Source organism: Trichosurus vulpecula, chromosome 6, assembly GCF_011100635.1.
Source record: "Trichosurus vulpecula isolate mTriVul1 chromosome 6, mTriVul1.pri, whole genome shotgun sequence".
NCBI classification, from domain to species: domain Eukaryota; kingdom Metazoa; phylum Chordata; class Mammalia; order Diprotodontia; family Phalangeridae; genus Trichosurus; species Trichosurus vulpecula.
This window is the reverse complement of record NC_050578.1, coordinates 136,487,046-136,512,362: the sequence shown is the minus strand read 5'-3', so window position 1 is coordinate 136,512,362 and position 25,317 is coordinate 136,487,046. Positions and strand designations below refer to the sequence as shown.

Sequence of the window (25,317 nt, the reverse complement as noted above, 5' to 3'; positions counted from 1 at the left end):
AGTCAGGCTGAGGAGAACTGCAACTATGACTTCTTCCTATCAGTTGTTTTTTCTTCTTCTCACCCAGTCCTTTACCGCCCCCCCCCACACACACTTATGAGGTAGTATCAATTTTTTTTATCCAGAAAATGTTAATTCAGTTTTTTATTTCCTCCTTCTTCTGACTCTTTTGTACCATTCATATTTAGTTCCTTGCTATTACTAACCACCCACCCCCATATCTGTTTGTTTGCTATTAACCAATGTAAGGATTTTTTTTTCTCTTTAAGGAATAAAAGCCTTGCCTTTTCCAGATGACTGAAAGAGTAGAGTTCTTGGTTTAGGTTTTTTTTTTTTTTAACTGTACTTATATGGAACTTTCTTGTGTTTGTCCCACATGAAACATCTGCATGTTTGATACAAGGGTTTTATTTTTCTACTTTAATGGGAAGGGAGGGGAGATGTAGGGACAAAGTAAGGGAAGGAGGGAGGGAAGGAAGGAAAGAAGGAAGGGAGGAAGAGAGGAAAGGTTTATTGCAGAATTAAAAATATATAAAACACACTGAAAAGAAACCTAGAAAGAATCACAAGAAGGGCATATTTGAAAGTGACATTGAATATTTAAATTTAAAAGGAAAACAACTCTACATAATAGTGATTTGCAGTTTCATTAATAACCCTTTGTCTATTCTATTATGTATATAAAAATATCCATTTTATTTAGTATTTGTTAAGATTGGAATTTTTCTTAAATTTTGATATTTCAAAAACAATGCATCTATAGCTCACCTGCTTTTTTAATATCCATGTTATTAGGCACTAGAATTTTACAGATTTATATAATTGTTCCTTCTAATTTCATGAAGGCAATTCCAGGGGAACACAAGGGCTGACCCTCATCCCCTCATGCCTGTGCTGCTTGGTCTTCCTGCCTCAAGTCCTTCTCCACTCCAGTCCATCCTCCGTTCAGTTTTTCAAGGGATTTTCCTAAAGTACAGATCTGACCATGTCAGCCCACCCTACTCAATAAACTCCAGTGGCTCCCTATCACTTCCAAGATTAAATAGAAAATTCTATATTTGACATTCAAAGCCCTTTACAACCTGGCCCCCTCCTAGCTTTCCAGCCTTTTTGTATCTTTCTCTCCCCCACATACTCTTTGGTTCAGGAACACTGGCCTCCGGGCAGTGGGGGAGTTGGAATACTCATTGTTCTCCAGGGCCACTTGCAGAAGAGAAGGGCCATGACAGAGACCTGAGGAACACCCACCTTCTACGAGAATCACCTAAAGATCCATTAGTAACCTTATATTTTATAGGGAGAAAAAACCATGAATAACATGCATACTGTTTCATATATAAAAAGAAAGCACATATCCAATATATTCAGGAAAACTACAAGACAATTAATAAATACTAAATAAAAGCTTAACTAAAACAAATAAAAAATGTCAGTGACCCAAAAAAGTCAGGCTAAGAAGCATTATATATCATCTCCAATGAATCTTATATTCAAGTGTTTTTTTTTCACCTTATCATGAGATTAAGTATCATTTTTCTGCACATAGCTTACTCATCTACATGCTGCTCCCTATCTTTTCTGAGCTCAGTTCTGCATAACCCACTACCTGACTGCTGAACAATGTCACAAAGATACTCCCCAGTCATCTCAAACTGAATGTCTGTCCAAATCAGAACTCATTCTCACAACCTCCCTCCCTTCCTCCATACCCATTATTCTTCCTATCTTCCCCATTTCTATCAGGGGCATCTTTCAAACCATCCAGGTTTACAACTTCCAAGTCAATTCTGACTCTTCCTTCCCCTTCACCCTTCATTAGTACCAAGTTTTATGAGCTCCATGTCCACATGTCTTGCTGCATCTCTTCTATGTTTACTCCACAACCACTCTTGGTCATATTCTCATCATCTCTTGTATAGACTACCACAACAATTCAACTAAATGGCTGTGCATCCATTCTCTGTCCTCTCCATGTAGTTGTCAAATTGATTTTCCTAAAACACATGTCTGACCATGTCACTGTCCAATTCAAGCAACACCTATGACTCTCTGTTGCCTTCAAAACAAAGGCACAGGATACATTACACGATCCTACAGCATTTAAAGCCCTTCGTAAACTGTCCCTGTATTGGTAATTAAGGTGGGACTTTTTTTTTTACTGTTTTCTCTTTTAGAAGTGCTAAAGTAATCAAAGGCCTTTGATTAAGCCTTACTAGGTACTAAGCTCCAGGCTCACACCCTTTTGCTGATTAGGTAGGAATCCTTTGGGCCCTGAACAGGGTATTAAAAACCCAAAGGTTAGCATTTTGTCTGGGGCTTGCTCATGGAGGAGTGTTGATGTGGAAACTCTGGGCAGCCACTGTTAAGAGCCCCCTGACTTTGAAGAAACCTAGATGTTTTGTTTGGGGGCTCTCACTCACTGGAAGAGTGACACGTGACTCTGAGCAAGCCATTGTAACTGCCCCCCACCCCAGCTTTGCTAACCCAGATATTGGTTTGTATTTAGTCTGTTTATAATGTATGTTTGTAATTTGTTGTATTGGGTGCTGGCTTTTCCTCCTGAACTAAGTAAGTTATATTTGTATGTTTAATTAAAGTGAGATTGTTAACCCCTTAAAGTTACTTTCCTTAGTAAAGCAGATCAAAAGAACCTGTGTTAGCAGCCTTTTGTGTGCTAGTTGTTGTTGGTTTTACACAGTCACAGTAGCTGCTAGCAAGATTGTTTCTACAGTCCCCACACTGATTATCCCACTTGGCCAACACACACACACACACACACACACACACACACACACACACACACACACATACTCTTTTAGTCCAACTGGCTTATTTGCTATTTTCTATAATGGACACTCCTTTCTCCAAATCCATGCCTGTCCAGACTGTCCCTCACGCCTGAAATGTTTTCCTTCCTCACTCCCCCAGCTTGGAAGGTTGAGCCCACATGCCACCTCCTCCTCCATAAGGGTCTTTCTCTATTCCCCCAATTGTTAAGTGTTCTCTGTCCTTCCCCTCCTCTTCTCTCCCACTATTCCTTTTTCTTTACTTAACATTTATTTTGCATTTACTTGTTTAAATTCATTTTACTCCTCACCCTCAGAATACTGCAAGCTCCTTGAGTGGAAGGACTATCCCATTTCTGTCTCTGTAGCCTCAGTCACTGGCACACCGCCTGGCAAAGGGCAGGAACTTAATAAATCCTTATTGAAGATGAACTTCTAAAACAAGCTGAAGTTAGTAACAGCATAAACACAAATAAAAAACCTTTGTTTAGTATTCTCAGACTTTCAAGATACTTTCATATCATTGTGCCTTACTTTATAGTAAGAGGCAGCTGCCACAAACATAAGCATCATTAACATCTCCATCACACATGCAGCAACAAGACCAAGTCATTTGCAAAATGAGCAAGTGAGACAAGCTAATGGGGTCACAGATCTAGAGCTGGGAGGGATCTTGGAGCCAATCTAATCCAACCCCCTCATTTCAGAGATGAGGAAAACAGGGAGAAGTTAAAAGACTTGCCCAAGATCACTCAGTGGAAGAGCTGGCAGTGCAACCCCGGTCGCCAAACTCCAAAACCACTGTATGAGAATATTTACCTTCCAGCTCTCAATCGACGATCTCAAGACAATTAGATTTCCTTAGATTATAAAGCTAGCGGCAGGTCAGGGCCTAGAATTGAGTAATCTGACCCTCAAACCATCATCATGCTGCCAGGCAAATCTAGTATAGTATTAAATATTACATGGGAGAAGTTTCAGAAATATGTAAATAAACCTTACAGGAGATATTTGCCTTTGGTGACTAAATTTATGGTAGAAAATCTGTTATTTATCAAAGTCAATAACATGCAACATATAGGAAAGTTAGGTTTATTTCTTGCCATACGGACAAGAAGAATCTAACTAAGGCCTCAGTGGGAGGGTGTATTTAGGCAGGGGAGTTTTGGTAAAAACTCACTGGGAACAGTAAGAAGGTAAATTGAGCTTCACTCTGTACAATGTTTGATCTGAGAACACATATTTATGCTACTAACATACATGGCTTTTGTTTTCTTACTTTCATCACTAACCTGGTATATGTTGGTTGTTTAAGGACCATGGATTTAGGACTAGAAGAGACCTTAGAAAATATGTAGTCTTCCTATATATACTGTGTTACTACTATTCCATTTTCCTTTCCTTCAGAAGCCTAACAAAGGGCAGGATCTCCCAATTTCACCCAGGCTAGAAGTGCAATAAGCCAGCTAGGTGGTGCAGTGGATAGAGCACTGAGCTTGGAATCAGGAAGACTCTTCTTCTGAGTTCAAATCCAGTCTCAGACACTTACTAACTGTAACTCTGTGCAAGTCACTTAACCCTGTTTGCCTCAGCTTCCTCATTTGTCAAATGAGCTGGAGAAGGAAATGGCAAACCACTCCAGGATCTTTGCCAAGAAAAGCCCAAATGGGGTCATGAAGAGTTAGACATTAACTGAACAACAATAGAAGTTCAATGGCCACTACCAGGTCCAACCCCAAAGCTGATGATCCAGCTTTATGAAACTTCCCTGTTTTATTGACCAAGGCAGGCTCATCATTCCTTCAGCAGTTTGGTGGTCTTCTCTTCCCATAGGCTCACCATATTTGTGCTACACTTAGTGCAGACACCTGAAAGGCTTTTAAACCCACTGCAGTCGAAAACTCCTGACCTCAAGAGGTTCCTGGCTACCAATCCTGTAGCAGTGATTCCAGATATGCTACACCAATCTCAGTCCCAGCTGCCTTATTACCAGTTTTTATATTTTTCTCCTGTAGTATCTCTCCTCCTCTGTTAGTACCACATAAATTTTTTTCTGTAATCAAGTCAAGTGAATTAATAATGATTTGACACTGTCCACTATGTTTCCAAGGTAAAGTGTGAAGATAATCATTGATCAAGTGAGTTTCCTGAGAGGAACAGTGAGATTCCACTGAGACAGTGGAATCAATAAGGAAAATTGATCCAATGAGTTGTGTAAGGGGAGAGGGTCTAAAATATTCCCCCAAGTGGATGGGGCCAGGGGATTTATCTTTTACCACTAAAAAAATTACCATTACTTTTTAGTTCTCACTAGGTATGGCTATAAACAAAACCTTTTAAGTAGAATCAAATGAAATCCAATTTAAGTAACTGCTTCTGTGAAAAGCACATTTGAAATCAATATCAAAATAGCACAGGATGGTTTCTTCTACTTAACACTTTACTATGTCATAGCAGAAAGGAAAAAGCCAAAAGGAAAGATGGTAATAGATGAAAGAAGCCGAATATCCTTTACATGGATGGGCACAAAGGAGCAATGGATTTCTTGAGTTGTTAAAGGGCTTTATGAACTTGGGATAAGCATTGACCCTGTAGGTAGGAAAGCTCACACTGGAAGCAAGAGGGCTTATGAGGAGAATCAGACCTCAGCCAAAGGGGTTCCATCTGCCTTGGGTGTACACCCAAGGAGACCAGAGCAGAACATGATTGTCAATCAATATAAATACACAGAATGGAGGACTAATTGAATGGAAAAACACTTGTTAGGCTCTTATTAGATGCCAAGACTATATCAAGCTCTTGGGAAGCAAAGTCAAGATGCAAGACAATTTCTGTTCTTAAGCAGCTCCTACTTCAATGCTTGGTGACTACACTGCTGATATCCCCATATCAGTTCAATTAAACAAGAGGGGCAAAAATACTTTTATTAACCTAGCCCTCTCCTCCAGCTCTGCACTGTTTTTTTTTTTAATTTGACACAGATATTTCCTACCCAATAGAAATTTTCTAGGAGCTCAGTAAACAAATCCATCCCAAATGCAGTTTCTTCTATCCCAAAAAATTTTTTGGATCATTCAAGAAACAACTCTAGTTACCTACCATTAGCTTACTCTGACATAGTGCTTTACATTTTAGAAAGGACTTTCTTCATCTCAAGTTGTCAAGTTTGTAGCATATATATTACAATGAAACATTTAAAAGTAAACAGCTACTAACCTTAATAGATGTTTACTATTAAATTTATAGTAAATTTAACAAAAGTGAAAAGGAAACAAAAAGATGTACAGGGATAAGAAAGCAATCCTAAAAGTCGGTAATTACTGATATTCTTGGATTGTCTTTTTGGGAAAGGATACCATCTGGTTTTTTTTGTTTGTTTTGTTTCTTCCCCAATCATTTAGTATCTTCCCTCCATCAGATATTTTGAAAATAAATCAATTCTTCAATGCCTTCAAAATGGTCACTTCCACTATGAAGTTTTGCCATGTCTGTCTGGCCTTGATGTTTGTCCTATACTCATATTCCTCAGCACCATGGCCACCTCTAGAATCTGATGGGCTAAGTTCTTTGATATTCTCTTCTCACTAGATTTTCATATCCTGCTTCTCCTCCTCCCTATCAGTCCACTGCTCAGTTTCCATTGGTTTGTCTTCATCTAAACCTTGCCTAGTAAAGGTGGGTTTTCTTCTCTTCTCCCTCTATACTACTTCACTTGGGGAGCTCATCAGGTCTCATGAACTCAATCATCATCTCTATGCTGATGAGTCTCAATTCTACTTAAGCAGCCCTAACCTCTCTGCTGGCCTCCAGTCCTGCATCTCCAACTGCTTATCGGACATCTTAAACTCAACATGTCTAAAAGAGAAATCATTACCTTTCCCCCAAAACCTTCCCTTCTTCCTAACTTCTTGACTATTGTTGAGAATGCCAGCATTCTCCTAGTCACACAGCCTCACATCACAGGTGTCATCTTCATCTCCACACTCTCTCTCACTCTCCATACATACAAACACTGGAGAAGTCCTATAGGTTTTACCTTCACAAAATTTCTCACGTTATCTTCCCTTCTCTCCTTTGGACACTGCAAACACCCTGGTACAGACCCTCAAGAGCTTGCAGTTCGGTCTTCCTGGTCCGAGTCCCTTCCTACTCAAGTCCTATCTATCTGATCACTACTTTTCAAGTCTCTTTTGCTGCACCATCTTCATCGTCATCATCTTCATCCACATCCCACACCCTAATTGTATGCAACCTAAGGCTCTGCTCTGGGCCTTTTTCTCCACTCTCATTACAGTCTCTTTCAGGGAACTCATCAGTTCCCATGGATTCAATTATCTCCAGGAGATGGCTTTCAGCTCTGTGTATCCAGCCAATCTTTACTGATTTCCAATCTCTTGTCATCAAATGCCCACTGGACATTTAAAAATAGAGATCCCATAGGCAGAGATTTGCAAGCTCAGAGTCACAGCCAAGTCCTCACCTTCCCTCACCACACATTTACTATCAGTCACCAAGTCTTCTTTGACCATCATCTCTAACATTCATCTCCTTGTATCCCTTTGCACAACCAAGACCATGTTACCTCTCACACAGACACTGAAAAAGTTCTCTAATTTGTCTCCTTGCCCAATTAGTATTCCTGAAGTACAGATACAACTATGTCACTTCTCTGCTCAATAAATTCCAGTGCCCACCTACTTACCACCTCGAGGGTCAAATACAATTGTCTGTTCATTCAAAGCCCTTCACAATCTGGCACCAACCTACCTTTCTGGCTTATAAATTATTCCCCTTTGCATGGCCAACACCTCAGCCAAACTTGTCTTCTTGCTGGCTGGCAATGTTCCTCATATACATTCCATTTCCCATTTCTATTCCTTTGCAGACTGCACCAAAGCCAAAATGTACCTCCTACTTATCTCCCACCCCAACAAACTCCTAGCTTCCTTTAAAGTCCACCTAAAACACCATGTCCTACATGAAGCTTTTCCTGATTTCCTGCAGCTAGCTGCTAGTGCCTCTCCTCCCAACTGTCTGTATTCATAACTTATATGTTGTTTCCCTGACGGAACATCCTTGAGGACAAGGATGATGTTATTTTGTTCTTGGCACACTCAGAGTCTTGCACCGTGCCTGGTATACAGACAGCAGGCACTTAAAAAGCCTTGTTGATTGATCAAAGACCAAATTCCTTACTTTACGATGAGTAAAACCAACTCCAGAGAAGTTAAATGTCTTGTCTAAGTTCACACAAACAGCAAGTAATGTAAGTAGGATTTGAATTCAGTCTCCTGATTGGATTACAAAATAGGACTTTTTCCACTAGACCAACTACAAGGTAAAGTCCCAGGGAAAAGAGAGAGAGAGAGTGAGAGAAGCAGACAATGACATAGTTCTGGAAGGTTACAATGAAATATTATTCTCCATATCTAATCAGAGAATACCTGGGCTGGAGAACACTACGGCTAATTTTGTTATCCAATTATAAAATGTATGATGATAATACTGTGGTTTTAGTGATTAAGAGAAGAATACAAAGTCTATTCAAGACTCACTCTTGGAAAGAAACAAATAAAAGCACATACTAATGGTAAGAATGACTACTGCTCATCAGAAGTAAATGGATATGGGATAATAAAGCATTACTTTCTGTTTACTAAAATTGCACCCAACATCTTTGTACAGTACCACTCAACTGGAACAGGTAAAATATACATAAAAAGGGAATAATCACTGGCACCAGACTCCGGGGCCAGGAATCCTTGGTCTCAAGTAAACTTTATGTCCCTTGCCATGTGAACTCTCCTGGACAACTCTTAGTATGTGTTACGATTGAATAGCTGCCACTCAGATAGTGATTTTCTTTTTTTTTTCCTAATTCAATTTTATTTTATTTTCAGTTTCAAATCCCTTCCCATCTCCACCAATAAGAAAGAAATAAAACCAGTTACAAACGTAAAAATTTCCACACTGGCCATGCCAAAAAACAAACAAAACAACATTCAAACTGTACTCTTGAGTCTATCAGCCTTCTATCTGGATATAGATAATAGCATGCTTCATCCTAAGTTCTCTGGAATTGTGGTTGGTCAATATGCTGATCAGAGTTTTAAGTCAGAGACTTAGAGTCTTTCAAAGTTGTTTGTCTTTACAATACTGTTGTCATTGGATAAATTATTCTCCCGATTCTGTTCATTTCATTCTGTTCATACAAGTCTCATCAGGCTTCTGTGAATCCTCCCTTTCATCATGTCTTACCTCACAACAGTATTCCACCACATTCATAAACCATAACTTGTTCAGCCATTCCCCAACTGATGGGCATGCCGTCAGTTTCCAATTCTTTGCCACTACACAGGTCTTTTTCCCCCCTCTTTGAACTCTTTGTGGTACAGAACCAATAGCAGTAATGCTGGGTCTAAGGATATGCATGATTTAATAAGTCTGAGGGCATAATTACAAATTCCTTTCCAAAAAGGCTGGGCCAGTTCACAGTTCCACCAGCAGTCCATGCACCTATTGTAACCTGTAGCTGGGTTGCTAGTACCTGCCCCCCTACCTGACCCCCCTTGTGGGAGCACAGCCCCTCCAGCATTTGTCATTTTCCTTTTTATCATCTCTGACAATTTGATGAGTGTGGTGAGGTGGAACCTCAGAGTTGTCTTAACTTGCATTTCATTAATTATTAGTGATTTGAAGCATTTTTTTTCACATGGCTGTTGATAGTTGAATTTTTTCTTTTAAAAACTGCTATTCATATCCCTTGACCATTTATCAATTGTGGAATACCTCTTATTCTTTTCTTTTTAATTTTTTATTTTTAGTTTACAGTACTCAGTTCCACAAATTTTTGAGTTCCAAATTTTCTTCCCCTCCCTCCCCTCCCCCTCCCTCCCAAGATGGCATGGAATCTGATATATGTTCTGCATAGACTATTGCGTTAAACTTATTTACACAATAGTCAAGTAGTAAGGAAGAATTATGACCAATGGAATGAATCATGAGAAAGAAGAAACAAAGCCAAAAAAGAAGAGGAAAAAAAAATGGGAGAGCAAACAGTTTGCCTCAATCTGCATTCAGATTCCATAATTCTTTCTCTGGATGTAGATAGCTCTTTCCATCATGAATCCTTTGGAGCTGTCTTTGAACCTTGTATTGCTGAGAAGAGATATCAAGATATCTCTTGATATTCAAAGTTAGTCATCACAGAATCAATAGGTCTGTGGCTGTATACAGTGTTCTCCTGGTTCTACCCCTCACTCAGCATCAGATCATGTAGGTCTTTCCAGGTTATTATGAAGTCCATATCTTCCTCATTTCTTATAGCACAATAGTATACCATTACATTCATATACCACAACTTGTTCAGCCATTCCCCAACTGATGGGCATCCCCTTCATTTCCAATTCTTTGCTACTACAAAAGGAGCTGCTATAACTATTTTTGTACATAAAGGCCCCTTTCCCACTTGTGTGATCTCTTTGGGATATAGCCCTAGAAGTGGTATTTCTGGGTCAAAGAGTATGCACATTTTTGTAGCCCTTTGGGCATAGTTCCAAATTGCTCTCCAGAATGGCTGGATCAGTTCACAAATCTACTAACAATGTAACAGTGTTCCAATTTTCCCACATTCTCTCCAGCATTTATCATTTTCCTATTTTGTCATGTTAGCCAATCTGACAGGAGAGATGTAGTACCTAAGAGTAGTTATGATTTGCATTTCTCTAATCAATAGTAATTTAGCGCATTTTTTCATATGCCTATAGATATTTTTAATTTCTTCCTCTGAAAACTGCCTGTTCATGTCCTTTGACCATTTCGCAAGGAATACCTCTTATTCTTATACATTTGAATTAATTTCTTATATAATTTTAGAAATGACACATTTATTAGAGAAACTTGGGGCAAAGATATTTCCCCCTAAATTTCCTACTTCTAATTTTATCTAAAATGGTATTGTTTGCCTACAAACTTTTTAATTTCATGTAATTGAAATTGTTCACTTTACTTCCTCTGATTCTTTCTATCGGGCACTTCCCTTGTCTACAGATCTGATAAGTAGTTTCTTCAATGCTCTTTTTTGTCTGTTTTACAACGTCACTTTACATCTAAAAAATGTACATATTTGGAGGGTGTCTTGGTACTCAGTGTGAGATGTTGGTCTATACTTTGTTTCGGCCAGATTGCTTTCCAGTTTTCCCAACATTTTTGTTGAAAAATGAGTTCTTTATCCAAAAGCTGAGATATTATACAAAGCTACAATGTTCATTTGCTTCTGTATATTGGGTAACTAATCTGTTCCATCAAACAACTTCTCTATTCCTTATCCAGTACCAAACTGTTTTGATGATTATGGTTCTGCACTATAGTTTGAAATCTGGTGTTGTGAGACCCCCTTCTATCCCACTTTATTTTCCCATTTAATCTCTTGATATTCTTAATGTTTTGTTCCTCCAGATGAATTCTCTTTTTTTTATCTTATTATTTTATTTTATTTATTATTTTGTCTAGCTCTACAAAATAATCCTTTGATAGTCTGACTGGCAAAACACTGAATAAGTAAGGTAATTTAGGAGGTATTATCATTTTTATTATATTGGTTTGGCCTAGCCATGAACAATTAATATTTCTCCAATTATTTAAATGTTATATATGTAGAATGTTTTTGTAACTGTCTTCATACAATTCTCGTGTGTGTCTTGGCAAGACGACTCCAATTATACTATCAGCTGTTATTTTAAGTGGAATTTTTCTTTCTATCTCTTCCTACCAGATTTTCTTGTTAATATACAGAACTGTTGATTATTTGTATGGATTTATTTTATTGTCTGCAACTTTGCTCAAGATAATAATTATTTCAATTTTTTTTTAGTTTACACTTTGGGGTCATTAAGTAAACTATCTTATCATTTGCACAGAGTTATCAATTATTTCCTCTTTTCCTATATTTATTTCCTAAATTTCCTTCTCTTCTATTATTGCTACAATTAGTATTCCTACCACTATATAAATAGTACTAGTGAAAATGAACATCCTTTATTTTACTCCTGACCTATCTGGTAAGGCCTCACGTTTATTTATCCTCATTATAGATAAGGATGGCATTTGGTTTTAGATAACTTTTCATATTAATGAAAGCTCCATTTATTCCTATGCTTTCTAGTGTTTGGGGGGGGCAGGGTTAAGTGACTTGCCCAAGGTCACACAGCTAGTACCTGTGTCAAGTGTCTGAATCTGGATTTGAACTCAGGTCCTCCTGACTCCAGGGCCAGTGCTCTACTCACTGCACCACCTAGCTGCCCCCTTTTTTTTTCTTTTAAAACAGCAATAAGTGCTGTAGAAAGATGGTGATTTTATCAAAGAGGTTTTCCTAGATGAAAACACTGAATTTGGGATCAGAAGACCTGAATTAAAATAAAGATTCTTCATGCTATATGACTTTGGTCAAGTCACTTCCACTCAACCTATGCACTGCATTTCCTTTCCTAATGAGGTGACTGGGTCAGATTATTTCTTAGGTCCCACTCAACTTAGTCCTATCATCTCACATGTCGAAGAATAGTTAGCACTTTCCTTGGGAACAGCAACCAATGAACTTTATTAAATTTGCATTGTACCGCCCTTAGCATAGTGCCTGCGGCAGAGAGGTGCTTAATAAATGCTTACTGACTGACTACTTCGAAAGGTATTATGAACAAGTGATACGATATGATTTCCTGCCCTCATTAGCCAGTCAACAAGCATTTCCTAAGTGCCTGCTATATTCCAGGTACTATTCTAAGTGCTGCAGATGCCAAAAAAAAAAAAAAAAGGCAAAACAAAAAAAAAAAAACTAGTCCCTGATCTTAGAGGGTTCACAGTCTAATTCCTCAAAACCCCCAAAAGAACACATGATGAATTAGTAAGGTTTTATGCCTTCCATAACCAACTAGACTGGGGGACTTTTGTCTTAGAACTCTGCATCCTCGACAGCACAAATAACAGCCATTCAACAAATGCTGGTTGATTTCTTCTTGTCTCTGGTACAGCTAAAAGTTGTATGAGACAGAAATGACAGCTGATCATAGCCTGAACAGCAGACCATTTTTGAACATGTACTTGCCTCTATGAAAGAGGCATTCATTGTGGGTTAACATCAATATGGATACCATGGATAGCTATGACTAAGTACCTACGTGCTCATTTCATATAAAAATTGTTAGTACTTTTAAGGGACACTTTAACAGTTTTCATAGTCTCTCCATCAATGCAAATCACAAACTCCTCTACTATCATCTTCAAGAATTATTGAGGATGAAAAGTACATTCTTCATTATTTGAAAATATATATTTATAGTTGAAATGGACCTGAGAGATGATAGCGTCCAACCTCCTCATTTGATAAAAGAGAGAAGAGAGGCCCAAAGGTCATAGGGGGAGTAATTAAGTTGGAGGATGATTAACATCAACACTGACTTCAATTCCAGTACTCTCCCCATTCCCCCTACACTATGCTGTCCTGTGACTCAACTGGCAATAAAACCCTAGGAAGTTAGCCAGCTTGGGACCATGAAGCTCCTCCACCCTGCTAAGATCTAGCAAAGCTTCTGTTCTTCTCATACAGTCTTCGGGAATCCAAGGTCATCCTTCCATGCCAGGTAAGGCACCAGAGGATAATTTTGGGATCAACAAAATACGTAATAAATCAGTGTTTATACTCTGAATTCAAATTATTAAGAAATTAAGACACATATGATAACTACAAATCAAAATACATCGACTCACCTGTAAACATTTTGGTAACAGCCTTACTCTGTTTGCGAGCAGAGCAGAGAAGCAGCAGCCAAGGCGGGAAGAATTCATGGTGACCAGCTAACAGCTCTGCCACAGTCCCAGATAAGCCTGAAGCCTGTTCACCTTCAGCAATATTACAGCCTTCATCCACAGAATCAACAAGCAGATACAGACTCTGTTGGGGAGGTTTCATTCCCAAAAGAGGAAGGAGAACACACCTATAAAAGACATGACATACACCTATGAGCTTTTTTTGTTAACACATCATTCAATTAAAGCAAAGCTAATATTATGCAATTATTACCATGAAATAAATTATAAAATGAAGAAAATAAAGATTTTAAGAATGAATACTTTCTACAAAAATCTGTGTTCTAGCTAAAATAAGTGTTTCGTATTTCCAAAAACAACCATTTCAACAATAAAATTCAACATAACAAAGAGGACAGTCAGTATAGAACACAGGATGTAAGAACAGATAAAATCCACTATATCCCCTTCCACTATCAATATTCTAGGATCCCATATATGAAGAGCCTGAATTAGAAAATAATTTTCAAAAGAAATGCAGTTTTAATGCTTTTAAGTACATACTGCAATCTAAACTAAGTTCAGGAAATGGCAACTAGAGCATGAGCTGAACTAGTTTATCCTGCCTTACACACTTGTCAGTTGCTATTGACCTTGGAAGCCTCGTTTTCTCCATCTGTAGAATGGGGACAATGATACTTGCAGTAGTAACAAAGTGGCTATGATAGAAAGTATTTCGGAAACTTTAAAATGTTATATAGATATGAAATGTTATTACTAAAAGTAGTGCTTAGCAGAAACTCTGAGGACCCGCTTTAATGAAATACTATTTTGTAATTGCATCCATTACACACACACACACACACACAGATAAGTAAGGTAGCTGTCAAAACCAAGGTATTCCGTGCCAGGGCTGGCTCATAACAGTCTGAGCTCAGATTTAGAAACCATTTGTTCTTTGTTCAAGAATACCATGGAAAAGACATTTAGTAAAGCCGCAGCACTGGTTCATTTGGGCACAGCACCTCCGTATTTGCCATAACGGCCCACTTGGTTAGATGGGTATGCTGAATTCAACAGCAAAGGAAGTGGATTGAAGCTCAGAAGCCCTGACTGCGCGTGGATTTGGTTTTTATGACTTCGGAAGTTATCCCAACAGCTTGAGTCTTACTCCCTTGGACCACTTCAGTCCTTTTAAAAAATAGATCTTTAATTAAATATTTCTCAACTACACATAAAAAAATTAACATTAATTTTTTAAAAATTTGAGCTCCAAATTATCTCCCTCCCTCCTGCCTCACTCCCTCCTTGAAAAGTCAAGTAATTTGATATTGATTATACATGTGAAGTAATGAAAAACCTATTTCCATATTGGCTGCGTTGCAAAAGAAAACACAGATGAAAAAACTAAAAAAAAAATAAAGTTAAAAACATATGCTTCAATCTTCACTGAGAGTTCATCACCTCTCTCTCTGTAAGTGGAAAGCATTTGTCATCATGGGTCCTTTGGAATTGTCTTGGGTCACTGTTTTGATCAGAGTAGCTAAATCCTTCACAATTGATCATCCTTACAATATTGCTCTTATTGTATACAATGTGCTCCTGGTTCTGCTCACTTTACTTTGCGTAAGTCCATGTATGTCTTTCCAGGTTTTTTTAAAGTCTGCCTGCTCATCATTTCTTATAGCATGATAGTATTCCATCAATCATATACCACAATTTGTTCAGCCACTTCCCAATTAATGGGCATCCCCTCAATTTCCAATTCTTTACCATCACAAAAGGAGCTGCTACAAATATTTCTGTACAAACAGGTCCTTTTGGTGGTGTGATGCGGGAGGCCCACAGCTAAAGCCTAATGATACAAGGTGAGGATGTCACCCAGAAGGCTGGTCATAGGGTACGGATATACCATTTGGGGTTGGGGAGATTTCAAAGTGGTACAGAGCCAACCCACCAGACCTATCTCTTCTGTCAATTTTGCTGGATCTTCACCCTGGTCAAGTACACTAACTGTGGATATCCCCCCAAAGCTCTATCCCGGGCCCTCTTTTCTTTTCTCTCTATATAAGCTCTCTTTTCTATTTATATCCCCCTGGTCCAGCACCATTGCAGGCACTTGGCTTAACGTAAGCTTCTTCATTCATTCAACCCATTACCACTTCTAGAATCCTGCCTCATTAACCCTTCTTTGTAGCACCTTCCACCTTCCTTCTCTAGATCTAACTTAAAAAAAAAAAAAGTTCATTTCCTGATCTGGTAACTGAGCCATTTCTCACCTTCCTTCACTATCAGGTCTTGAAAAGGCAGCAATTCCAAGCACTTAGCTCCCCAGCCCCTAGTAAGCTGGCTTCTGAAACACTGGCATAGCTCATCCTCTATATATTTAAAGACTATTGTAAAGCTGCCCTTCAGCATCCTCTCTTTTGTGATAATCAATCTGGTTTTTTTTTTTGAAGTTTACCTTAAAATATTTTCCAGCCCATCAATCACATAAATAGTTCTTCTCTGAAACCTTTCCAGATTTTTTTCTACATCTCACTTTAATTGTGCCTTCAGGGTTTTATCAGGGCTCAATGGAAATAGGAAAATTGGCAATTTATCTATTTCTACCTATCTAAACATTCTCTATTTCAGTTCTGTGCAATATTTTCGAAAATTTACTACTCTGCATTTATTGAATTTGATTCCATTTGTTTTGGGTCTTTTTCAATGAATCTGAATTTTAAAATAATATCCAACATGTTCTGGCATCTATTGAATCTTAATGTTGTCTCCAAACTTAAGTTATCATTTTAGTTGTAAGGAGCAGTCCCAGAAAGTCAAATAGGAGGTTTGAGTACATTAAGTGCAGAAAATCCAAGATATGTCAAATCCTCTCTAAAAAGAAATCCTCAGGAGATCATAAAACACTAGGCGGGGTGAATGCATAAGAATTTAGAGACATAAGAAAGAAGAAACTTAGCTTTTAGGTGGTGGGGACAGTGAGGAGAGGTTAAAGGCCAAAGGCTTCCAGTGGGATATTCCTGAGGCAATTCAGAACTTGCAGAAAACTTCTAAAAAAGATAGCAAGAGAAAACGAGGCAGGAATCTAAGGCAATAGACCCAAAAGTCTAGGGAATGAAGTTCCAGAGAGGAGATGCAGTGGGGAGAGCCCAAACAGTGCCAGAGACTCCTCCTAATGCTGGTAAACTTTATGTGTGGGGTTTTAAACTGAACCATTATGGGGAAAAAGAAGACCCGGGTCCAAGTGGAAAGCCAGAATGCCAAGTTGGAAAGAGCAAGCCAATTTAGATGGCACTGAGTGGAGTGTGTGAAGGAGAATGATGCGAGATAAGCCGGCTGGACTGCAAAGAGTTTGAAAGGCCAGGCTGAGGCAACGAGAGGCCTGAAGATTCGGAGCCAGAACCAGCCCCACTTGTGTAAGCTAAAGGAAGATTGCTTTGGCAGCTCTGTAAAGGCCCGACTGGAGTGGAAATGTCAATTAGGAAGCTAGTGCAATGATTCAGGGGAAGGGGAATTCAGGAGAGATTTTACTCAAATCACCTGTTTGACCTTTGGAGTCTGCTTCCTCCAACTAAAATGAAAACTAAGCTTGGAGACAACATTAAGCTTCAATAGATGCCAGAACGTCTTTGATAGAATATTAAAATTCAAATTGTTAATTGAAAAAGGCCCCAAATAAATGGAATCAAGCTCAAAAAGGCAGAGTAGCAAATTTTAGAAAGTAAAAAATTGATCAAACACAAAACAGAGAATGATTGAATAGGTAAAAATATATAAATTGCCAATTTTCCTATTTCTAGCACTTTCTTCTCCCCTCCTCCTCCCGTGTTCCTACCAATGTCCCCTTTCCCACTGACCCCTTACTGCCTGGACACAGACACTCCTCTTCCCCCAATCCCTAGCCCCGCTTGAGAAAACCCAGCATCTGCATTCCACTGAGACCCTCTGGTCCTCTTCCAAAGGGTGAGAGGCTAGAAGCCTGCAGAGTGAATACAGATGTCACATTGCTTAAATGAGCAGAGAATCACCAAATCTAATCCCTCCAGGGAAGTGGAGGATCACATGGCAGCTAAGTGGCAGAGGATGGGCTTGGGGTCCAAAAAATATCAATTCCTGCCTCAGATATTTAAATGTCTCTATGACTCTGGGAAGGTCACTTAACTGTCCTCAGGCTCATTTCCTCACCTGTAAAAATAACAACACCTACCTCAGAATTGTTGTGAGGACCAAAAGACAATATCCTTAAAGTGCTATATAAATGATGCCTAGCCATTGTCACTGCCACCACCACCGTCATCATTGTCACCAGACTTTACTATCTGCACCACACTCTCCATTTCCCCAGGGAACTGTCATATGACCTACCAATGCACTCTAATGGGCCTTGCCATATTCTCACTTCCAAGTCCTTCCAAACTTTCTAAAGGTGAGCCTTCCTATATGTGTTCTCTCCTCAGTTAGAGTGTTCACTCCTTGAGAGCAGAGGTTGTCTCATGTTAAAATTTCTATCTTTAGTCCTTAGCACGGCACTGGTCATATGGTAAAGTAGACAATAAATGATTTTCAGTTCATTCAATTGCCTTTAGGAAATCATCAATCTGGAAACTTCAATTTCCAAAATCAAGTTTATCTTTTCTCCAAAACTTGCTCTACCTTCTGACCTCATATTTTTGGTCTATGGTATCACCTTTCAACAATCTCTCAGATTTGAAACTCTGGTTTTCACATTTTCTTCTTTTTCCAACCTTACCTTTCCTATCAAGCCAGCATTCTACTTCTCAATTCTATCCCATCCCCACCCTGCAGAAATTCTGTCCAGCTCAAATATCACTGTGTCCTTGAAGCCTTCCTTGATCTCACCATTCACTAATGATCATTCCCTCTTCAGAAGTCATGCTTATAACTTTATTTTGTACTTCAATGGATCCATGGTCTGACTGATGCAGGGATTCCTTCTTTCCAATGGTGTAAATCACAAGTTACAACCACCCATTGTCATGCAGTGTGATTTCTGTTTAATATCCTCCTTGAGACTCTCCAAAGATGATTGACTTAAAACACTGGAGGCTTTCCCTGGTTTCCTTTAACATTTCACAGGTACCAGTGCAGCAACCCTGGATGATGATAAAATAAGTAGGCTGTCATCCCTCTCATTGACTTTGTCTGCACTTGGGATGATACATAGAATTAGAGTGGGAAGAGATCTGGAGGTCACTGAGGCCAACATTCATTTTACAGATAAGGAAGCTGAGGCTTGGGGAAGATCAGTGACTTGCCCAAGGCCACACAACTAGCAAATGTTAGAGGCAAAAATCTGAACTCAGTTCTTTTTGACTAAAAGTCCAGCACTTTCACCAGTGTACCACACTGCCTCCCAATGCTGCAGAGTAAAAAGATATGTGCAATCTTCCCTTCCTATGATACAACTGACCACTAGTGTTAAAAAGCCCCAATTCTGTGCTCAGAACATCAAGGCATTATTTTAAGAATTTAAGTAACTAATTTCTCATTGCCTGTATTCTACACTCTTCTGCCTGCCATTCAAAGTTTTCTATAGTCTGAGAAGTCCATTTATACAACTTAATCTGTTATACCTCTCTGAACACAAACCCACCTTCCTACACAGACCTGTCCATTCACTGCCCTAAACATGCCTTTTACTAAACATCACTTTACTAATCCCTTTCCCTCTAACAACGTCCTCCTACTTTCAGAATCAAGGAGGTAGTGATAAGAGGCTAGAGTATGGTAGCAGCAAGAATAGAACAGAAAGCTACCAGAAAGAAAGAATCTTTGGGATTCAGTGCGTGGTTATAAAATATGGGAAAGAAAAGAAGAATGAATTTAATGGGCTATAAATAATTTCCAAGGATTTTATGTTAAAGTACTAAATATGTGGATTACATATAATAGTTTAAGTGAGAATAAAACTGTAAATTAGAAAGTAAAAGCCTACACTAGAGAATACTCAGGATAAAGATGACAGATGTGTGTTGATTCCCCTACAAATTAGCAGTACTCTCTAAACAAAGCCAACAGAGGGCAATAAATAAATCCCTAAATTCATAAATTACCTTGTAATATAATTATTAAAACTAAACACCCACAAGTCAGGAGAAGTTTGACAACTCTGGATTTCCTCTATACTTCTAAACTCCCCCAAACGAATTTTGTCTCTGAATGTACTTTATTAATCAACAAGCATTTTTTATAATATGCCAGGCACTGCATATTCCTACCAAGTATACAAAGACAAAAAGGAAATGATCCTTGCTTCCAGAGAGCTTATATTCAATAGAATACAAAATGCATGCACAAAATATATCTAAAATAAATCCGAGGTAACTGGAAGGGGGGAAACTCCCACTAGCAGAGGGAAAAACTGAAATTTATCATATAGAAGGTGGGGTGCTTGAGCCGCCTTCAAGAAACAAAGGATTCTCCGAGACTGAAGAGAGGCACAAGTACACGCTAAACATGGGGGCCAGTCTGTGTGAAGACAAAGAGATGGGACAGGGACTGCTGTGTGGGAGAAACAACAGGAAGGTCAGTCTGAATAGTGTACAGTGTGTGAAGGAGGATAATCTAGATTAAGACTGGGAACGGAGGCTGGGGCTAGGTTGTAAAGTTTCTTAAAAGGCAAGGAGATGTTTATATTTATCCTAATGGCAACAGGAAGCCAATGAAGTTTACTGAGTAGGAGAGAGTCACAGTTGGCCACTGTGTGGAGGATGGAGTGGGAGTGGGAAGAGACTTGAGGCAGGGAGACCAAACAGGAGCTTCTGGCAAGAGGCAGAGAGGTGATGAGGCCCAGAAGTCAGGTGGCCAAGTGGGAGATGGCAGATCTGAGAGAGGCTGTGGAGATAATCATGCTAAGTAAGATCTATGATTAATTATACATGCAGAGTGAGGGAAGATAAGGAGCAGAAATTATGTACGATGGGAAACTCAGAGATGTGTTTAATGTTGATAAAATATTAATCAAATATGGGCAAGACAGAAGTGCTGCTAAAAGAAAAAAATCAGCAAAATTTTCCTTGTTACTATTTACACACACACACCCCTTTACTGCAAGTACCCACCACTTAGTAATCCTATAATAAATGCTTGTTGATGCTATGGCCCTACTTCTGGGCCGGGACAGAGAAGTACATCACTTGCTAGATATGGGGAAAAGACTGTCTAGTTCTCAAAACCCTCACCTGTCAATACTTCCAGGTGTGAAGCCCCTGTCCTCGAATAATCAGGTACATTCTCATTTTTGTATATTAAGAATCACTTGTAAAAATATAGGATACAATATCCTAAAAGGGAATATTTGAGAACTTTGACATGCTTGGTAGAGAGACATTCTAAAATATTTCATTTCTAGCTATACTGACACAAGAGTGACAAAAACGTTTCACTAGTAAAGATTAGACCAAAGTTATTATCACCATGAACAAAAACAGAAGCAGCATGCAGCAGTGTCTTATTTTCTAAGTCTGAATGCAAAAGTATTTTACGTTTGCTTGCTTTAATATTTTCTTTTTTCAAAAGTAACAACTGTATATTTCATCCTAAAGTTTCTTATTATTCATTAAAAGCATGGGCCTGGATCCCATAGAAATGCACCTCCCTCTTTCCCCTTTGTTCAAAATCCTCTTAAATATAAGAACACTGCCAATATTCTTCCAGAGCAGCTGTCCCTTTAGTTAGCAGGCAGAAAGGCAGCTGCAAGCCTATTAGAGTAATTTTAAAATAAAAGCCATCCACTGTTGTTTTTTTTTTTTTACACATAATAAGTCTACTTAATGCCTCTTGCTTAGGAAGTCAATTTTCCTTTTAAAGTGCCATAAAACTTAAAATACTATGCAAATTTTTGTTCTGGTTAAGATGGCTCTGAAAATCTTCCCAGATTAACTTGTTAGTCAAAAATTCCTCACCCTCTAGTCATTCTAAACAGTAGGTGCCAAACATTCTTTCACTTTTCAATCTAAATCATGGCATGTTACTCATAGAATAAGGGCAGTTTAACATCAGTAATCATAATTTTGCATTTTAACTACATATTGTAACTTTTCATAGTATTTTCATATAGTTTATCTTCACATTTAATTTATATATCTAGTATATTTAGAGACTAATAAAATTGGATTAAAGGTTCATGTATCCAGAACCAGAAGGAATAATTTTAAATTTAAGCTCATGAAAATATAAGTTTCTTGCAAACAAGTGTAATTATAAACCAACTAATATAATAAGCAAGCTTGTTCAGGTTAGTTGTCAGCATGTACCAATGGAACCAGACACTGAACATATATCCCTGGGGTTGCCTAGTTTGCCACTTTTGCCACACAATACAGAACGGAAAGCAGCATTAGGAGGTTGCTAGGTGTGGTCCCTGAAGCATGGTATCATTTATTAACTGAATGCCCAATCACTTAACCCCTATGCACATCAGACTCCTCATTTGGAAAATGAGAAGGCTGGACGAGGCAAGCCCCAAAGTCCCTTTTGGCTCTAAATTCATGATCTTATGAACTTTTGAAAATCTAATTACACAGTGGTCAAAGCTAGTCATGACAGTTCACAACTCTTTTAAACTGCTCTGATCCTTAATCCTCCCGAGGCTCTGTTCAGAATGAGTTAGCCACAGCAACTCACCACACAGGAACAGTGATCAAAGCAATACTGCTCCAATCATTGGCCCTTAAGTCAAAGGCTGCCTACACTGAATTCGAAATAATGCAATCAGAAACAGGTAGCAGCATTCTTCACACACTCTTTCCCCACCAAAAGAAATATTTGGGAGGGTAACTGGAGCAGGAAATTGGGTCATTAAAAAAAGAAAGGGGAAAAAAGTCAGCAAGTCAAAATATGCCCATATACTTGAAACCAGAAGATATGACAAATTCCCCATCCTCCAAAGCTGGCAAGTCAATATTTTTAACTCCTCCTAACTCAAAATTATGCTTAAAATTTCTCTGTACTCATCTACAAATAGTTGATAGTTGAAATATGTCTGGAAAACGTTATTAACAGGTAGATCATGACACATGAAATAGTTTTTTTTTTGTTTTTTTAAAGTAAGTTTCCTTAATGTCAGCTTGGGAGCATAATTAACATTTGTTTCTGAAATTCGACATGTGTATGGTTTCTCCCATTCATTCTAATTCTTCTATGCAACATGACTAATACGAAAATGTGTTTAATAGGAATGTATGTGTAGGGCCCATACCAGATTGCACACTGTCTTGGGGAGGGAGAGGGGAGAAAGGGGGAGGAAATTTAAAACTTATGGAAGTGAATGTTGAAAACTAAAAATAAATAAAAAAGAAATTCAATGTGTATTTGAAATGTGCTATTCAGTTCTAAGGATTATAGATTCAGAGCTGTAAAGAATCTTAAAATAATTCTATTCCTACTCCATTTCAGAAAGTGAAGTAACTTTTTCCAGGGAGGAGTAAAGACGAACTTGAAACCAAGACCCCTAACTCCAAATCCAGTGCTCTTTTCAATGCAAAATGCCAGGAACCAATTCAATCCTTTTTAAGACACTTAATGGGGGGGGGGGGGGGGCGCGGAGCCAAGATGGTGGCTGGAAAGCAGGGACTAGCATGAGCTCCCTGCCAAGTCCCTCCAAAAACCTATTAAAAAATTGGCTCTGAACCAATTCTAGAACTGCAGAACCCACAAAACAGCAGAGGGAAGCAGGGCTCCAGCCCAGGACAGCCTGGATGGTCTCTGGGTGAGGTCTATCCCACACGGAGCTGGCAGCAGAGCAGAGCCCAGCACGGGCAGCATGGACCAACCAGACCAGGAGTTGGGTGGAGTGTGCCCTAGCGCCCTGAATCAGTGAGCTGCAGCAGTTACCAGACTTCTCAACCCACAAACACCAAAGACAACAGAGAAGGTTAGTGGGAAAAGCTGCTGGGGACAGAGTGAAAAAAGGAGTTCACGGTTTGGCCACCGGCCCCGGGGCAGCAGAGGTGGGGCAGCTACAGAACTACAGATGCAGTTGCTTCCGGCCCCAGGCCCACCTGGTAGGAGGAATTAAGGGGCAGATCAGAGCAGGAGTGAAGAGCCTGCTGAAGATCTAAGTCCAGTCTGGGTTGGGGGTTCTTGGGGAAGGAGGAGTGCTGGTGTGGCAGAGCTGGCGCATCCCCCCAAGCTTGGAACATAGTTCTCTTAACTCTACAAGCAGTCATACCCCACTGAAAAACTCAAGGGTCAAGTTAGTTGGCTGGGAATACGGCCAGGCAGCGAAAACACCCCCAGATTCAGTCTCAGACTTTGGAAGCTTTCTTTGGTGACAAAGAAGACCAAAACATACAAACAGAAGAAGTCAACAAAGTCAAAGAGCCTACAACAAAAGCCTCCAAGAAAAACATGAACTGGTCTCAGGCCATGGAAGAGCTCAAAAAGGATTTGGAAAAGCAAGTTAGAGAAGTAGAGGAAAAATTGGGAACAGAAATGAGAAGGATGCGAGAAAACCATGAAAAACAAGTCAATGACTTGCTAAAGGAGACCCAAAAAAATACTGAAAAATACACTGAAGAAAACAACACCTTAAAAAATAGACTAACTCAAATGGCAAAAGAGCTGCAAAAAGCCAATGAGGAGAAGAATGCCTTGAAAGACAGAATTAGCCAAATGGAAAAGGAGGTCCAAAAGACCACTGAAGAAAACACTACCTTAAAAATGACATTGGAGCAAGTGGAAGCTAGTGACTTGATGAGAAATCAAGATATTATAAAACAGAACCAAAGGAATGAAAAATTGGAAGACAATGTGAAATATCTCCTTGGAAAAACCACTGACCTGGAAAAGAGATCCAGGAGAGATAATTTAAAATTATTCGACTACCTGAAAGCCATGATCAAAAAAAGAGCCTGGATATCATCTTTCATGAAATTATCAAGGAGAACTGCCCTGATATTCTAGAGCCACAGGGCAAAATAGAAATTGAAAGAATCCATCAATCGCCTCCTCAAATAGATCCCAAAAAGAAATCTCCTAGGAATATTGTTGCCAAATTCCAGAGCTCCCAGATCAAGGAGAAAATACTGCAAGCAGCCAGAAAGAAACAATTTGAGTATTGTGGAAACAATCAGAATAACCCAAGATCTAGCAGCTTCTACATTAAGAGATCGAAAGGCTTGGAATATGATATTCCGGAGGTCCATGGAGCTAGGATTAAAACCAAGAACCACCTACCTGTAACCAGAATGGCCTTTGTTTTCTTTGAATGACTCAGCTTACCTCATCGAGCCTCTGGATGCTGTGGCTTGCTCTTCCGGGGCAGGAAGCCCAGAGAGCATGTCAGGAAGCAGAAAACTTCCTGTGTGATGAGTCATGGGGCTGGCTGAGGGGAGGTGTTAATGTCTACACTAGGGGGAGGGGCCAAGTCAAGAACCAATCGGCCCTGGTCATTCAGGCGGTTCTTGATGATGTCAAAAACCCTATAAGAGGGGAGAGAACAGCTTGAAGAGCTCTCTTTCCTGTTCTGGTTGGTGTGGGAGCAGCAGCAAGCAAGCGTGACTCTGGGCCAGCCCTTGCTCTCAGGCCGAGCCCAGATGTGGTAACTATGAATTGTGTTGGGTCTGTCTGTTGATATTTGTAATTTGTTTGTATTTTGGTTTTGAGGTTCGGGGTGCTGGTTTGTTTTTCCCCTGAACTAAATGAATGTTTTGAACCTCAGGGTGCTGGTTTTTTCCCCTGAAGTAAGTCAATGAATCTG

General features: G+C 39.2%; 1 protein-coding gene across 1 annotated transcript in view; it reads right to left on the bottom strand.

Annotated features, from left to right (window-relative positions):
* The window catches only part of ANKRD50 (ankyrin repeat domain 50), a 66,068-nt gene that overhangs the window by 19,221 nt on the left and 21,530 nt on the right, over window positions 1–25,317 (bottom strand). The window contains exon 2 of the mRNA XM_036763136.1: window positions 13,551–13,777. Coding sequence (XP_036619031.1) covers window positions 13,551–13,777 — 227 coding nt within the window. The remainder of the gene's footprint in view (window positions 1–13,550; window positions 13,778–25,317) is intronic.